The 17,362-nt window shown below is 44.8% G+C and overlaps 1 protein-coding gene across 5 annotated transcripts in view; it reads left to right on the forward strand.

Moving 5' to 3' along the window:
* ATF2 (activating transcription factor 2) overlaps nt 1–17,362 on the forward strand; it is a 105,552-nt gene that overhangs the window by 11,715 nt on the left and 76,475 nt on the right. For all 5 annotated transcript variants that reach the window (XM_066575807.1, XM_066575810.1, XM_066575811.1 and 2 more), the window contains 4 exons: nt 5,206–5,324; nt 6,405–6,533; nt 9,935–10,110; nt 12,507–12,621. In XM_066575807.1, the coding sequence (XP_066431904.1) occupies nt 5,206–5,324; nt 6,405–6,533; nt 9,935–10,110; nt 12,507–12,621 (539 nt within the window). The remainder of the gene's footprint in view (nt 1–5,205; nt 5,325–6,404; nt 6,534–9,934; nt 10,111–12,506; nt 12,622–17,362) is intronic.

Below are 17,362 nucleotides of genomic sequence, written 5' to 3' on the forward strand. Positions count from 1 at the left end.
AAGGCTCAGGGGCCCGGGTGCAAAAGTTCAGCTCAGGCCCCCCAGGCCCTTTTCCCCCTCGCCCCGTAGCTATGCCTGAGGGCCAATGTCCACGTGCAGATTTTATTTATAAAATCCGCATGTGGATCCGCACGGGAGATCCGTGCATCTTTCTGCCCATAAGAATGCATTGGCATCGGTAGGACAGCTAAAAGCATGCAGATGGGATTCCTTCCCAGAGTGCGGGTCACACGCACAGGAAGAAATCGCAGCATGATCTATTTTCCTGCGGATCTGCCACACTGATGGCTCCCGCGGCTTCCATTGAAGCCTATGGAAGCTGATCGTATCTGCGGCGCAGCCGAAGCTGTTTTTGTGCTGTGCCGCAGATACGCGGGAGAACAGGAGATTTTAAAAAATATTGGTGCACATGCACGCGGCACTTTGCCGGCGTGCCGAGCACGCCCGCCGACCGGAAGAAAGAAGATCAGGCCTGCATAGAGGGGAGCCCCGCAGCGTCCAGAGAGGTAAGTATAATGTATTTTCCCTCTCCATGTCCGTGGGCATGCACGGATTTCACTGCGGGATTCAGCAGTGAAATCTGTGCGTGCAAGTGGGCATGAGGCCTAAGAGAGATAGATGGATAGATACATAGATAGAGAGATAGATAGAGAGATAGATAGAGAGATAGATAGAGAGATAGATAGAGAGATAGATAGAGAGATAGATAGATAGATATGAGACAGGCAAGATAGATAGACAGACACATAGAAAGACATACAGACAGGCAGACAAGCAGATACATACCCTGGTGCCCGGACTACTTCTCTGCTGAGGAGAGCAGCTGTACACAGTGTCAACAGGACAGAAGCAGCAGGGAGATGACCTTATCCCTGCTCCACTCGATGCCTTGCTGTGCTGTGCCCGTGTGCGATGAGTCTGCTTCTGTGTCCTCTCTGATCTTTCCCCTACCCCCTCCTCTTCCCCTGTCTTCTCTTCAAGTCCTCCCCCTCCCTTCTCCTACTCTACTCTCTAGCTCGTGCTGTCGGCCGGCCGGACCGCACTAACTTAGAAAGCGGCCGCCGACAGCGCGAAGTGAAAGTAAAGCTGTATATGCTGAAGGGGGCCTCTGGGTCCCCTCAAGCGCAAGGGCCGGGTCGCCGTTGCGACCCTGGCACCCCCTGCTTATACGCCTATGCAGGTGAGTGTATAAGTCACAGGCACAGCACCCCTCTTCTATGAGCCTATATTCTTAATTTATGGATGTGCAGGTACCCTTTAAATTTTGTTTTATTCATTTGCATTCTAAAACTAAACCTCTTTCTAAATACTCTTCATTGAATACAATTTTGTTGTTGTAGAGTCTGTGCAACACCTGTATATAGCTGGTTATCCTGTTTCACCTGACATGATCAACAGAACGCATCTCCTGCCTGTATTGGTTCTCTCTGTTCTCCCTTTTACTAGTCCCAATGTTAGGGTGCTTTTAAATTGGACGACTTGTCAGGCGCAAAACGATCATGGAAACGATCATCACTAGTAAATTGAGGTGGCACGGGTCGAGGATTTTTTCAGCAAACCTGCCTTAATTGAAAGTAAGCAGGCAGTCGTTCCTAAGTGAATGACTGCCTGTTTATACGGGCTGATCTATCATTCAGCTTTCTGCATGAAACAGAATGACGAATGAGAAGCGAATAAACTATCATTCAGTAGGGGTATGCATTTACACTGAATGATAATTGTTCGGCTTTTTCCTAGATCATGGGAATCTGAGCATTCCGTATTAAAGGCCCTTTGGAAATACCAAAAGGGAGGGGAAGGAGGTTGTACATGGCCAATCAGAGCGTGAAGAGGAGAGGGGGATAGAGGGAAGCATTCAAGTCTTCATGGAAGGCAGATCACGCAGACTTTAGTCTATCAGTCTAAATAGAGGAGAGGGCATACATGTCAGTCTGCAGAGAGAGGGTGTGAATCACACAGGCTGTGTGTTAGTGGACTGACAGAGAGTCTATGGCGGACTCTACAAGGGGGGGGAGGGGGAAATCAACCCCCCTCCATGTCAGTGTCTGTTGGCACAAGGGAGAAGAGATCGCGTGTGTGTTGTAGAATGAAAAATGAACACAGCAGTGAAAGTCATGCTAATATATGAGAGCTGGTGAAGGCAGCAGTATGCTGGACACACAGACCTCACATCCAGCATGTCCTACTGGCAGTGACACGTCTATGTGAGGATAGTCTGAAATTAGGAGCAGGGTGCAAAGTACATTTTAGGGGTTTGAAAATAAATGATGGACTGAATTTTGCAGCCTGAACCTTGGTGCAACTTTTTTTTTTTCTTTAACTTAAGGTAACCAATAACATATGTAAAACTATTTTTTCCATGTCCGTGCTGGCCATGGCCTTTAATGCTATTACCAAATTAGAGAAATGTATTTGTTATTAATATGCATTATATGGTAAAGTCATATTTGTTATAGAGGCTCCTGTCTTACCTTCATGGCTGTCTGCATGAGAATGAAAGATGGTAGCCCTTAAATGAAATAATGTTTATACTTGCATCCAGCTAAAAATTCTAAACATTTTATGCATATACCCTTATTAAATAACATTTCTATTCCCAGATATTAAAGGACTAATGTTATAATAGCGCCACCTGCTGTTTTTATTTTGTGTACACCTCAGTGAATGTTCCAAGGTGGTCACCCATGCTCTGTCTTGCTTCTATGCGGTGGAGTAGAGAGAGAAGCAAGACTAAAGGCCCATTTACACAGGGCGAGTGTCGGGCAAAAGATGCCCGGCACTCGTACCTGTGTCTCTATGCTACCGTGCACTTGCACAGGAGCTAGCACGGCTGGCTCGCACACAGACCGGCCAGCAGGGGGGCGGGGCAGTGCAAGAGATTTCTCTCCTCTCGCTCCCCCGCCCCTCTCCATTGAGATACACAGCGGACGTTCGCTATTTAACGGCCGCTGTTTAAGCTGCACGATTAGCTTCATCGCTCATAGTTTATGCTGCATAAACAATGAAGCTCATCGTGCAGTTTAAACAGCCGCCGTTCAGTAGCGAACGTCCGCTGTGTATCTCAATGGAGAGGGGTGGGGGAGCAAGAGGAGAGAAATCTCCTGCACTGCCTCGCCCCCCCCCCCCCTGCTGGCCGTTTGATGTGCAAGCCAGCTCTGCTAGCTCCTGTGCAGGAGCACGGGAGTGCAGAGACACAGGTACGAGTGTCTGGCATCGTTTGCCCGACACTCGTCCTGTGTAAATGGGCCTTAACCTGGTAGCACAATCACTGAATTGGACACAGAATAAAAATAGCAGTGGCATTATTCTAATATTAGTCCTGGAATATCTGAGGATAGAAATATTTTTAAATAAGTATAAATCCAAAAAATATTTACAATTATGAGCTGGATGTAACCTGAACAAACTTTTTAATGGGACAACCCCATGAAATGGTGCTACTGGAAGAGGGTGATGACTATGGCTATTGTGCCCATCTCTGATTTCCTTTACTTTTTTAAGCTTTGTAAATGATTCTCTATAAATATAAGGATTTTGATACTTATTAATAGTTTATGCATTACCATATTTTTCGGACTAAATAAATGTACATTTTAGCAAGAGAAAATCATGTTAAAAAGTGTCTGTGTCTTTTACTCTAGTGTCAGGGTGGTTTGGCAGTACCAGACTCCTCTAACCGCTTCCCTAATGATCAGCAGGGTGCTCATAAAGTGCTCTGCTGATCATGTAGTTCCATGCTTGGATTAGGAATTATACCACAGCATCACTTGGACTGTGGGAGCCACTGCAGTCAGATTCCCAGTGGACTGGGCTTGTAAGTGGGCTGCCCACTCTGTGTGTAGAGGATGGGAAAGCTCCAGCCAATCAGCACTGCAAAGTTCTCTGTTGTCCCTCTCCTGGTGTGGTGGGTGTGTCTGCGTAGCACAGAGGAAGCCAGAGAGTGCCTCTTCTGCTCCATGGACCGTCTGTGTTGTCATGGTGACACAGTTTGAGAGCAACTTGTCTGTTCTTTGGAGTGTCCGTATTGTCTTGGTGACACTGTTGAAGCGTTATACACAGTGTCGTCAGCAAGATGGCTCCTTCACTTGTTGACCAGAGATGGAAGAGGAGTTGAAGAGAGTGGTGTCTCTATAGAGAAATGGCACAACACCCGTCAGGTGGGAAGAAGCCACAGTTGGGAAGGGAGAGGAAGCCATACTAGGGTAAAGGGGATTTTCAGAGTGGGGTGCGGCACAAAATGCAGGAGCCGTGCTACAGGTTGAAAAAGGGTTCCGTAAATAAGCTCAAAGAAACACCTCTCTCTATATCTGTTACATCCCGTAGGACAAACATTCATACTATCTTAGAGAGTTAAGATAATAACTAAGTTATGACATATTTTTTGGTAATTGCAGCGAATGTTCTAAAATGTTTATTCTCACCCACTTGTTCCCTGCTGCTCCCAACACCACTGCTCCTGTCCTTTCCCTTAAAGGTTTTTTTTACATGTGGTCACTTATACATTAGTGACACCCCCACTATATAAGTGACTACTGCAGCCAATCACTAACTTAGACCAAATAACTATGTATAAATACAAGAGGGGACAATACAAAGATCGCTCCCATGATCTGTTTATACCCAGGACTGCGACTGTAACAAGAGGGCATCCGCTACGTCTAGAAGAAAGCAGGTTTCATCACCAACACATAAGGGGGTTCTTTACTGTAAGAGCAGTGAGACTGTGGAACTCTCTGCCTGAGGACGTGGTGATGGCAAAATCTGTAGGAGGAGTTTAAGAGGGAATTAGATGTCTTATTAGAGCGCTACGATATTACAAGATATAGACATTAGGCGACCAGCGGGTTATTTATCCGGGTCTTGGAGTCAGGTGGGAACTATCAAAACATTGATCCAGGGATTGTTCTGGCTGTCATTATGGAGTCGGGGAGGAATTTTTTCCCCCAAATGCCTTCCTCTAGATCAACAAGGGGGGGGGGGGGGGCAGGCTGAACTAGATGAACATTGTCTCCCTTCGTCCTAACATACTATGTTACCTAGAAGATAGAATTAGTATAAAATATTTTTTCCCCTATTTTCTGTGATCTAAACCTAGGTGCATCTTATAGTCTGAAAACTACGGTAGTTGGTAACAGAATGCATTATAACAAAACACAATTTTCTTTATTTCCTTTTATTTATTCATTTTTTGCATTACATTTCTAGATCAAACACCAACCCCAACTCGGTTTCTGAAGAACTGTGAAGAAGTTGGTCTGTTTAATGAGCTTGCAAGTCCATTTGAAAATGATTTTAAGAAGGCGTCGGATGATGACATTAAGAAGGTACATAAATTATTACTTACAGTATCTCTGCACACACTGACATCTGAGAGAGAACAAAGCTTTGTCCTCTGGTTCAACCGCTCTGTGATGCTGCATGAGAGGATATGCAATGGGTGCAAGTGTGCTTATCCTCAGACATGTATATCTCGTTATATATGAAGAATAATGGCTAATTATCCTGAGAATAAATGTAGGGATTTTACATGTTAACACAAATTTAAAGATGTAGGAAAGTTTAACTTGAGACTTAACACATTAAGAAAATGTTGTTTGTCGGTTTATTTGCCTTTTCAATAACTTTTCAATAGCTTTTGTTGTGTTAAGATAAACAGACTTGTTGCAGCAAGTTAAACTTTGCTACAACTGTGAATTAAAAAGTCCCTATAGCGTGTAAGGTCCTTGCTTGCTTTTGTCTCATGTTGCCCATAGAAGTCTTTGAGGAGGGGAAGGTGTTAGGGGAGCTGCTGGAGTCAGAGAGATTCACACAGAGATGTGGCTGCAGCTTCTAGTAAGTGATTTACTGTGTCACAGCTACTGAAATCACATGTACATTGCTTAGTACTGCTGTATAATGCCCTCCATGATGCTGTTACTTATGAGGGTATATATAGAGAAACAGAAGAGATCGTGCTCTCCTATGTGTGCAGTGTATGGGAGACGTCTTAAGCAGCTAGTCTCCACCCATCAACTCAGAGAAGACTGAAAAGTAGAGGTGAAGCCTGCAGTGGGAAAACTGGTGAAAAATACAGGATAGAAGTCCTATAATGGCCAGGTATTGTGTTATTTCTCATGTAAACTCATGCCAACTTCTGAGAAGGCATCTGAAAGTGGGGGTACGCTTTACTTTGGACAACTTTGATGATTTAGCCATTGCTACAAGAGCTGCAAGGTAGATGAAAGAGATGAGTCTAGTTGAAACTTTGGAATTCTAGGTAATGCTTTATTCAATAACGCTAGTGTTCAGTTACAATGTAGGTTATACAGGTAACTAATCCAATAATAATCTCTGGACCAGCTTGTTTTCTTTACCTAAATTCACGTTTTTGTAAGCAATTTTAAGTTTGAAAATATGTCTTGTAGATGCCCTTGGATCTATCACCTCTTGCAACACCGGTTATTAGAAGCAAGATCGCAGAACCAGCTATTGTTGAAACCACACATCAGGACAGTCCATTACCTCATCCAGAGTCTACGACAAGTGACGAAAAGGTTAGCGAGCCTGTGATATATTTCAGTATTCTACGTTTCTGCATACAATTTTTCTTTAAATAGCAAACCAAATGAAAGGAATGAATAATAGGCTATAAATAGAGATGAGCGAGCATACTCGTCCGAGCTTGATGCTCGTTCGAGTATTAGGGTGCTCGAGATGCTCGTTACTCGAGACGAGCACCACGCGGTACTCGTCTCGATTAAACGAGCATTGACCATTGAATTCAATGGAGCCGGCAATACAGCCGGCTCCATAGAAAGCAATGGGCTGCCGGCGATCGCGGGATGAATTGTCGGGAAGGGCTTAAATATATAAGCCCTTCCCTGCAATTCATCCAGAAATGTGTAAAAATAAAAAATATATATATACTCACCTGGTCCCGGCAGACGGAGTTCAGCGCGGCCAGCTGCAGTCCTGCTGAACTGCTCTGAACAGCTGTGAGTAGTATTCAGCAGCCGGGGATTTAAAATCCCCGCCTGCTGAATGAGCTGCCTCTGATTGGTCACAGCCTGACCAATCAGAGGCAGATCTCACACCCATTCATGAATTCATGAATGGGTGAGTGACTGCTGCCTCTCAGAGGCTCAGCGCAGGGACCAATCTGATTCCTTCCCGACAATTCATCCCGCGATCGCCGGCAGCCCATTGCTTTCAATGGAGCCGGCTGTATTGCCGGCTCCATTGAATTCAATGGACTAACATCGTTCTGCCGGGACAAGGTGAGTATATATTTTTTTTTATTTTTACACATTTCTGGATGAATTGCAGGGAAGGGCTTATATATTTAAGCCCTTCCCGACAATTCATCCCGCGATCGCCGGCAGCCCATTGCTTTCTATGGAGCCGGCTGTATTGCCGGCTCCATTGAATTCAATGGGCTAACATCGTTCTTCTCTGCCACAGCTGTTACAGCTGTGGCAGAGGAGAACGATCTTTACGCTGACAGTGCGGGGGGGTCTCACTCTTGCCACTATTGTGGCTTAATAGTGGGACCTGGGAACTTGAGATGCAGCCCAACATGTAGCCCCTCGCCTGCCCTATCCGTTTCTGTGTCCTTCTCATCACTTTCTTGAATTTCCCAGGTTTTCACAAATGAAAACCTTAGCGAGCATCGGCGATATACAAAAATGCTCGAGTTGCCCATTGACTTCAATGGGGTTCGTTACTCGAAACGAACTCTCGAGCATCACTGAAAGTTCGACTCGAGTAACGAGCACTCGAGCATTTTGGTGCTCGCTCATCTCTAGCTATAAACTATGTGGAAAAAATATTACATCCAATTTTAGCAATTCATCATAAATATAAAGAAAATACAAACGGGGAGAAGCAAACAAAAAGCAGTCCAGGCACATCCGTGAAGGGAGCCGCCGCATTACAGTCCAATCTAAATTAATGTTGTTAACTTAGTTCCTGACTGTTTTACCTCCACGTTTGGCCTATTCTCTGTTAAATACACGTCTGTGTTCTAACTCCCGTAGTTTACGAGAAGACAGTATTGCATAAGCTCAGATCGTTTGTCTACAAGAACGTCCGATAATTCCATTTTGTTCTAACTCCCCAGGATACCGTATTATCTGAGCCATAGTGTACTAACTTCTCTGACCAATAGCTGGCTTTTATTTTGTCAGCTGACAGGCGCTGATGAGAGTTGAATTGCACGTTGTGTAAAACTGCATCAGATTGTTGTTAAAGGGGTTTTCCCACTACCTAAAATTACTTCACAAGCACTTTGTCCTTCCTGGTTGCTTCCGGGACATGTGACCACTGCAGCCAATCACTGGCTACAGAATGAACTGTTATAGCCACTAATTGGTTGCAGCAGTTACAGAGTTCTTGCACAAAGATCATCATAAAGTGGAGATTACAGAACAGAAGTTCCAGTAATCTGGACATAGCAGTGTACAGGAAGAGGACGCTATCCATGGTGTGATGGAAATACATAGAATTATCAATGTTCCCAGTAAACAGAAATAGGATGTCATTCAGTTGAAGTGGCAGGACTTTCACAATTACAGAACTGTGACCCAAAAACTTCCCTATAAAAATCGCAAAAAAATCTATACAAAAATTGCCCTTTTTTCATGTACAAGACATCCCTACAAGAAGGTTCGGAATTCCAGAAGGTCAGTTTTTCAATCGAGTAAAAATTAGATGGGGAGTGATGCTGTAGGGAGGTGACAGGTTCCCTTTAAAGGGGTTTTCCTGCAATCCAACATTTTTGACAAATATCTACCTAACATCATTAAATAGAAAGCCACATGCACAAATCAGCTTACTTTCTGCCTCTCTCCTATGTCTTTAAATAAATTTAAAAAAAAGGAAACTTGTTATTTGTATAGCGCCAACTTATTCCGCAGCGCTTTCAGGTAATTTATTTATTACCCCACCACCACCAAGCTGGGTACTTATTTTACCGGCCTCGGAAGGATGGAAAGCTGAGTCAACCTTGAGCCGGCTACCTGATCCACACGGGGATTGAACTTGTAACCTTCAGGTCATAAGTGAGAGTCTAGGACTGCTTTTCTGCTGCCTTAGCACTCTGCGGACTGTTGGGGCCCTTTTACACTGAACGACAATTGTTCAGATTACCGTTGGATTGCGGAAATCTGAATGATAATCGTTGAGTGCAAATACCGTCAGCGACTGGATGATGAACGGTAATTTGTTTGTTTAGTTTCTGCAGGTTTAAAGATCAAATTATGATCGGCCAATGAACGCTGGCCATCTATGCACGACGGCCTGTTCCCTTTTGAATGGAGGTGGGCGGTCATATCGATCCCCGCCCCTCTGCGCTTATGTTCATTAGGTGATTCCTTTGGCTTAGTCACATGACCAACAGTTCCCAGAAGCACTTGCTTCCCAGTTCCTACCCCCTGGCTGCTGGCACCTTCCATTTCTTTGCATTTATAGGAAACGCCACTACTCTTCCTGTGTACTGAAAGTGTTAATAGGGGCAGCTTAGTTCCCTTGTCACTTCATGCACCTAATGTATGAAGGGGCATGCGCCTATGGTGAAAATAGTAAGATTGGCGTTTGAAATGCCAGTCTTAATAACTTTTTGCCCACAGAGTCTCCTATGCTCATGATAAGCCTGTGTGCTAAAGACCGGGCAGAGCAATTACATAGAAGTGGAAGAAGTATGAACTGAGCATGAGTCGACCAGAGTGAAGAACTACTGGAGAGGGGTGAGAAGTCAGGATTGGCATTTTCCAAAAATGGGTGTATTTACAAAGATTAATGATTTTAGATACAAAACACAATGTGCAACCAATGTGATTTTTGGGAATACCCCTTTTAGCGCTTGAACCACTTTAATTCTCTTCATATACCGGTATTCATTGATGTTTTTGTTCTTTGATGTTACTATATGTTGAATTGTCTTTTCTCTGTTTGGTAGGAAGTGCCATTGCCAACCGCACAGCCCACATCTACCATTGTTCGGCCACCATCACTTCAAGTCCCTAACGTGCTGCTTACAACTTCGGACTCAAGTGTTATTATTCAACCAGCGGTACCTTCACCAACATCTAGCACTGTAATAACCCAAGCGCCACCTTCTAACAGGCCTATAGTGTGAGTAAAGCTATTTTCTTTAATATTGTTATCAAAAACCTAAGCGTATAAGTGATTACATTGTAAATGTCTGGCAGCAAAATTCTGAGAGCTCTGGACTCCCCGGACCAGCTGGATGCCAGACTGTCAGAAATTGTCTATTTTGCCTTAATTGATGTCCCTTGTAAATAGATTTAGGCAGAGTTATATTAAAGGGGTTTTCTGGTCAAAAATACTATTGATGACCTATCATCAGGATAGATCATCAATAGTTGATCGGTTGGGGTCCGCCACTCAGGACCCTGACTGATCAGCTGTGTGGGCGCAAGCTGTCAGCGCCGCAGTTACAGAGGTCGGAGCGGAAGCCTCCACGCCGACTTCCTATGTAGTGGTTGGCGCTGGTAATTGCAGGCTCAGCTCTCATTGAAATCGATGAGAGCCATGCCTGCAGTTACAAGTGTCGGCCTCTACATGGAAGGTCGGCGCGGAGACTTCCGCTCCAAATACACAGAGATCGAAGCGGAAACCCCTGCGTCGACCTCCTATGTTGTGGCCAGTGCTTGTAACTGCAGGCACGACTCTCATTGATTTCTATGAGAGCGATTCCTGCAGTTATCAGCGCCAGCCACTACACCGAGTTCGGCTTCTGCTCTGACGCCTCTTACTGACAGCTTGTGCTTGCACAGCTGATCGGTCGGGGTCCCGAGCGGCGGACCCCGGCTGATCAACTATTGATGACCTATCCTGAGGATAGGTCATCAATAGTATTTTTGACCGAAAAACCCCTTTAACATATTTAATTAGACATAATTATTATAAAACTCTAAATGTGGCACTTTTTATGTAGGTTATTATATGTATTTCTATGGTATTGATATGTCAGATATATCCATGTCTATGCAGAGTTCCCCCTGCATCTCCCGGCACCTGCTTCCGCTGTTAGCTGCCAAGTAGAAACCTGCACAGAAGAGACTTCTGCACTATGGAGTCTCTTAGGTAGTCTATGGACTATCTGTGCTCGGAAGTGAAGTCATTGGTATGGAAAGGCCTGCGAGATGGCAATGGGGGATCTTTGCATCAGCGCCATTGGAGTAATCGCTTAATTTAGGTGATACCCAATGGGTATCGTAGCCTTATCAATCAGGTAGGCCAAATTCGACAGTGCATCGGAGAAGAATACAGCGTGAAACAGACAAGTGGCGTTTCAAGATTCGCTTCCTCCTCTGAAGCTCTTTGAGTAAAAAGTATAAATAGAGATACACACCGTAGCACAAGCTGATCATGAGCGAACACCACTGGCTGTCATCCAGTCATCGTATGACAGAGGGGTTAGCTTCCCCCAAACCTGCAATCGTCAAATTATTGTAAAAGTTACATTTGACGCGGCAGTTACATTATCTCAAATTTACATTCGGACATATAAAAATGCTAAAGCTAGCCGTTCCGTTGCACAGTGAACGCATATTCTGCTAGAGCCGCACCCACTGATGACTTTCTGGTTTTACAAGTCAGTTATGACCATGAAATAAAAGAGTGTGTAAAACACTATTACAGGGTACTCTTACAGCGCTGACGAGGGAACTTGGTGGAGGGGAGGATTGCTAAAGCTTCTTAAAGTGACCCTCTGGTCGTGGAACAAAATTCTACCCCAGGATTGGAGGGTGGAGGAGGTATATTACTTGCACTTGATGCTTTGTCCCTCGATTGCGCTGGCTCAGGTCCCATTTTCAGGCTGTTAAAATAACCGCTACCATTTTTCTAACTAAGCTGTGCACTGCTCTGTGATTGGCCAACGCTTTTTGCATGACCAGCTATTAAGAATTACAGTAGTCTAACACTTCCAATGCACTATGGGTTGTTCAATAGTCTAAAGAGGGTGTCGGCCATAATGGCCACCCGAAAATGAGACCAATACTGGTGCAACACAAGGGATAGAGGAGAAATCAAGTGCAGGCAATATACTCTCTTCGGCCTCTGGTCCCAGAACAGAAACTGGAGGGTCACTTTAAAGTGTAACTGTCACTTTAAAAAAAAATGTTGACATTGTAGCTACATGTTAGACGTTTTGATCTGTGGGGTCCGGGATCTATGATCCCCATCAATCACTGCAATGAAGCAGCAGATGCATAAAGTCTACAAGCCCGTCTTCAGTGATTCTGTCACTTCATTTCAGTCATTGAGGGGGGTCTCAGCCTCACCGATCAAAACTTGTGACTTGTCAAAAGTTTTTTAAAGTGACTGTTAAACTTTTACCTCTAGACAAAAGCAGTTTTTTTTATGTTTTTCCCATGATTTAACTTTACAAATGTTGTGTTGTATTTCACTTGATAATGGCTAATACCCAAACTTTCTAAACTACCGAGTCTATGGTTGACTTGCTTTTTTAAGGTTGGTACCCTGCTTTTTTCTATCCTCAGACCAGTTCCAGCTCCTTTTCCTCTCTTGTTACATCTACCTAATGGACAAACCATGCCTGTTGCTATTCCTGCCTCAATCACAAATTCCAATGTACACATACCTGCTTCAGTCCCAGTAAGTTTGTATGTGTGTGACTTCTCCTCGTAGTCTTACTGTGTAGATAGAACGGTCTTCATTGTATACTTCTTCCCTTGTGTTCATCTCACCATGACACTTTCATTTCTGACGTATTAGAAACCGCATAATGGAAAGGGATCTCCTGCTTCCTTCTTTCTTGCTGCTTTGGGTTGAATATATATATATATATATATATATATATACTACTGTCACTGGGTTTTTCTTAATTTCCGGCTCTCTAGGCATGCCAGAAAATAAACTCCTATACCAAAATTCATCAAAGATGTTTAATATGAGATAATTAATCAAAGATGTTTCATGCAATTTTCACTGTCAGGCTGTAGCAGTAATCACTATGAGTAAGGCCGCTTTCACAAAAGCATATGACGGGTGACCCGTATTACAGACAGGTGTCCCTGGCTGACCGCCGGCATGATGCTGTCCGGATCCGCGTAGACCCACGGTCGGGTCGAGACCATCGTACATAATACAGGTTCAATAATACACCCATAATACATTTATGTGAAAGCAGCCTTTAGGAGGTAATTAGATCCACCCAATACAATCATTATGTGAGGTGCTAAAACTGTTCCTCTAATAATCCGGTATCACTGGTGTTTGTAGGGGTTCACCATTATGATATTTAAGTATAGAGACAGAAATGATCTGTACGTGTGAATGAAAAGTTCAGACATTATCTTCATATATCCCAAGAGGGAATTTTGAGTCAATAAAGAGGAGTCTTACGTGCAGAACTCGTCTGTTAGCTAGAACGGGGAGTGGCTGTAAAGGACGTCTTTGGAGGACCCAAAGATTGCACAGAGGATCCTTTGATTTCAATGTGCAGTACTTCATTTCTCCTGTGGTGGCACTGCAGGGAAAGTGAACAGTGAGTTACCCTGTGATCATCTTATCATCTGTGGACTCTTGTAACAAAAAGGCATTGGACAAGTCCTTTAAATTTGTTTTCTGAGGAGTTTTTCTTGTTTAAAAGCCTGTTCCACATGCAATAAAATAACTAACCAGCATATAGTCACCTGTCATCACTCCCTGCTATGTCCCGTGCCGCTGCTTTAGGTCTCCCCTCTGACGTCACACTTATGGGCTGCTGCAGCCAGTGACAGAGCTCATTGATTGATCCCTGAGCCGTCATTGGCTGCAGCACCAACAAATAACTGGAGTGGATGACCAATCATCTGCGCAGGACACAGCGGGAAGCCAGAGAAGTGAGTATATGCCGGTTAGTTATTTTACTGCATGGGGAATCGGGTACTAAAAAAAAATAGTCTGACAACATGTTTAATTAACAGGATGTCAGTGTAAATGAAGAATGCCTCTATACCTTAATATGTGCATTGGTGATTGGAACCACCATGGGGTTTGAGAGGCTTGCCTTCACTATGTGAGTGTCGCTGTTTGGTCTGCTTTACTCTATTGGGGCTCTATGCTATATATGTTGTCTTAGGTTACATTCACATGTAGTGGAATTGGGGCAGATTTTGTTTTCAATTGAAAGGGTGAAATTTGCTGCAAATTCGCATCAGAATTTGCACCAAATGCTGCAAATTTTGAGGAAATCCAAATTAAAATTCGTAGTGCATAATATTCTGCGGATTTGTAACATACCCTTAGGCTGTTTTCACATGAACAGTTTTCACCTATGAGTTGTGTTCCATTGTGGGAAGGACAGAATTCACACGTGAAAAGAACCCATTATTTCAATAGGTTAATTCACCGATGGTCCGAGCGTGAAGAATCGCTGCATGTCCCATTGTGGTGCAATATCTGTACTCGAATCACGCATAATTTACTGTGACAGTAAAAAGAAAAAGAGCTCATCACACTGGCGTGCCATAATATTTACATGTGACTGCGATATGTTTTTTTATAGCATTTTAAGTATTGGATCCACATGCATTTGCTTTATTTTTCTTTTCATGCGTGTCAAAAGCACATGGACATCGCATGTCTTTAATTCCAAATTGCACTGTACATGGCGTTAATTTGCTCAAAAATTGCTGGTAAATGAGTGCGATGTGTAGGTCAGAGTTTCACTGACCTACATCGCACTTGTCCGCTATAGGCGGTGTTCATATAGGGCGAAAATGCTGCAGAATGTCAAATGTGGCAGATTCCACAGCATTTCTGCACCCAAAACAGAGTCAGAATCATTGGTGCAAATTTTGACTCGAAATCAGCTGCGCACCCACAGCTGATCTCAGAAGATACAGCGCTCCCTCCCCCTCCGAAGTCTTCACGCTGTCAGCGCACTCCTTCACCCGGCAGCCTGTACTGAGTGCAGCGCTGCTGGTCAGGCGACAGCACTTCGCATTTCCTGACTAGCGGCGCTGCACTCCGTACAGGCCGCAGGCTACTGGGTGAAGGAGTGCGCTGACAGCGTGAAGACTTCGGAGGTGGAGGAGCGCTGTATCTTCTGAGATCGGCTGCGGGTGCAAACCTAATTTTGGATTTTTATCCTTCCTACTTTTCTTAGTTTCTCTTGTGAGATTTTTTTACAATGTTTTCCCCCTTCCTTATCCCAGATTTCCTGATTGAGAATCAATTTTCCTTTGTTTTGCAGTTTGTAACCATTTATTTGTGCAGTTCTGTACACAGTTCTTGGGTGCTACATATGTTCTGAAGTGCCTCTGTTACGTGTTTCTCCTGGGACCTGTAGTTCTATGGGTTACCAGAAGCACACCTCCACAGGTGTGGGGTGATTGAGCTGGGTGTGTGGATTGCTCCAGCCAGCCAGTCACCACCGGTCTATGCAGATATGTTCCGAACCCTTTTGCTAGAAGGTGCTGAACATTTATCCATTTACATCATTGCCGCTTGGTGTTTAGGGTTATGCATGCTACTTGTTTCAGTTGTTTCCCCCACCTTCCCTGAAGATGGTCTGAACACCTGATCTCCCCATCTGCATATTCTGGGGCCCCTACTCCCTTCCCTTTTATCATGTGTAACCTCCAGACATCGGATGTCTTTTTTGTTTTGTCAGATGGGTGATGTCTGACCCTATGTTCCCTGCTGCCGTCAGATGGGTGATGTCTGACACTATGTTCCTTGCTGCTGTCAGATGGGTGATGTCTGACCCTATGTTCCCTGCTGCCGTCAGATGGGTGATGTCTGACACCATGTTCCCTGCTGCCGTCAGATGGGTGATGTCTGACACCATGTTCCCTGCTGCCGTCAGATGGGTGATGTCTGACACCATGTTCCCTGCTGCCGTCAGATGGGTGATGTCTGACACCATGTTCCCTGCTGCCGTCAGATGGGTGATGTCTGACACCATGTTCCCTGCTGCCGTCAGATGGGTGATGTCTGACACCATGTTCCCTGCTGCCGTCAGATGGGTGATGTCTGACACCATGTTCCCTGCTGCCGTCAGATGGGTGATGTCTGACACCATGTTCCCTGCTGCCGTCAGATGGGTGATGTCTGACCCTATGTTCCCTGCTGCCGTCAGATGGGTGATGTCTGATACCATGTTCCCTGCTGCCGTCAGATGGGTGATGTCTGACCCTATGTTCCCTGCTGCCGTCAGATGGGTGATGTCTGACCCTATGTTCCCTGCTGCCGTCAGATGGGTGATGTCTGACCCTATGTTCCCTGCTGCCGTCAGATGGGTGATGTCTGACCCTATGTTCCCTGCTGCCGTCAGATGGGTGATGTCTGACCCTATGTTCCCTGCTGCCGTCAGATGGGTGATGTCTGACCCTATGTTCCCTGCTGCCGTCAGATGGGTGATGTCTGACCCTATGTTCCCTGCTGCCGTCAGATGGGTGATGTCTGACCCTATGTTCCCTGCTGCCGTCAGATGGGTGATGTCTGACCCTATGTTCCCTGCTGCCGTCAGATGGGTGATGTCTGACCCTATGTTCCCTGCTGCCGTCAGATGGGTGATGTCTGATGCACTTGCCTCTTTCTTGTTGTGTGGACAATTGAACTAGCTCCTGTTTTATATATGCATGTATGAGGTTCTGAGTGAGGTTTCCCTGCGTCTGTGAGGTGAGCAGACTTCTGGTATGAACGAGGTCCTGTTCAGTGTAGTCTGAAGGTGTGGACTACACTTGGTGGGAACTGTTGTATTTCCCTTGTCTGGTGCTCCTGCTCATTACCATCTAGGTCCAGACAGTTGGCCCCTAGATTCCAGCGTGGGGCCGTCCCTATCAGTATTTGTCTTGTTAGAGTTGGGACTCACTAGCCAACGAGGACCCTTGACGTGGGCTTGTCAGCTTACATATTCTGGCCAAAATACAAACCAATACCTCGTACCTGCGTATAGATATTTCTATCTGTCTGGTTGTTTAGTACATTGGTAAGTATAAGGTCGTCCCTGTTTTCCCTGTGGGTGTTTGTATGGACGTCTGGTTATGCTTGTTTGATGTTGGTGTCCGTCCCTACTCCCCTTTCTCCTCTTCAGCCTTACTTAGGGTGCTTTCATACAGATCGTTGTTTCCATGGCCTGCACGCATGTAACCGCCTCTTTTTCTCTTTATGTTGCCCCTCTTTGTAGATGTATTTCTTTATGTCTTGTTTTTTCAATAGAAGTTCTTTGAAGAAACAAATATGTATTTTCTATGAATAATATGACTTATAATTTAAGCCCTGCGGATGTCTTGAACCATGGTGCAGAATCCAAGCAGCTTCTCAGATCAGAAGTTTTTTCCACTTACCGCCCCTTTAGGCTGGGTTCATGCACACCGGAATCCTGGCGGATATCTTGCTCTTCCGC

This window comes from Eleutherodactylus coqui, chromosome 8, assembly GCF_035609145.1.
Source record: "Eleutherodactylus coqui strain aEleCoq1 chromosome 8, aEleCoq1.hap1, whole genome shotgun sequence".
Taxonomy (NCBI): domain Eukaryota; kingdom Metazoa; phylum Chordata; class Amphibia; order Anura; family Eleutherodactylidae; genus Eleutherodactylus; species Eleutherodactylus coqui.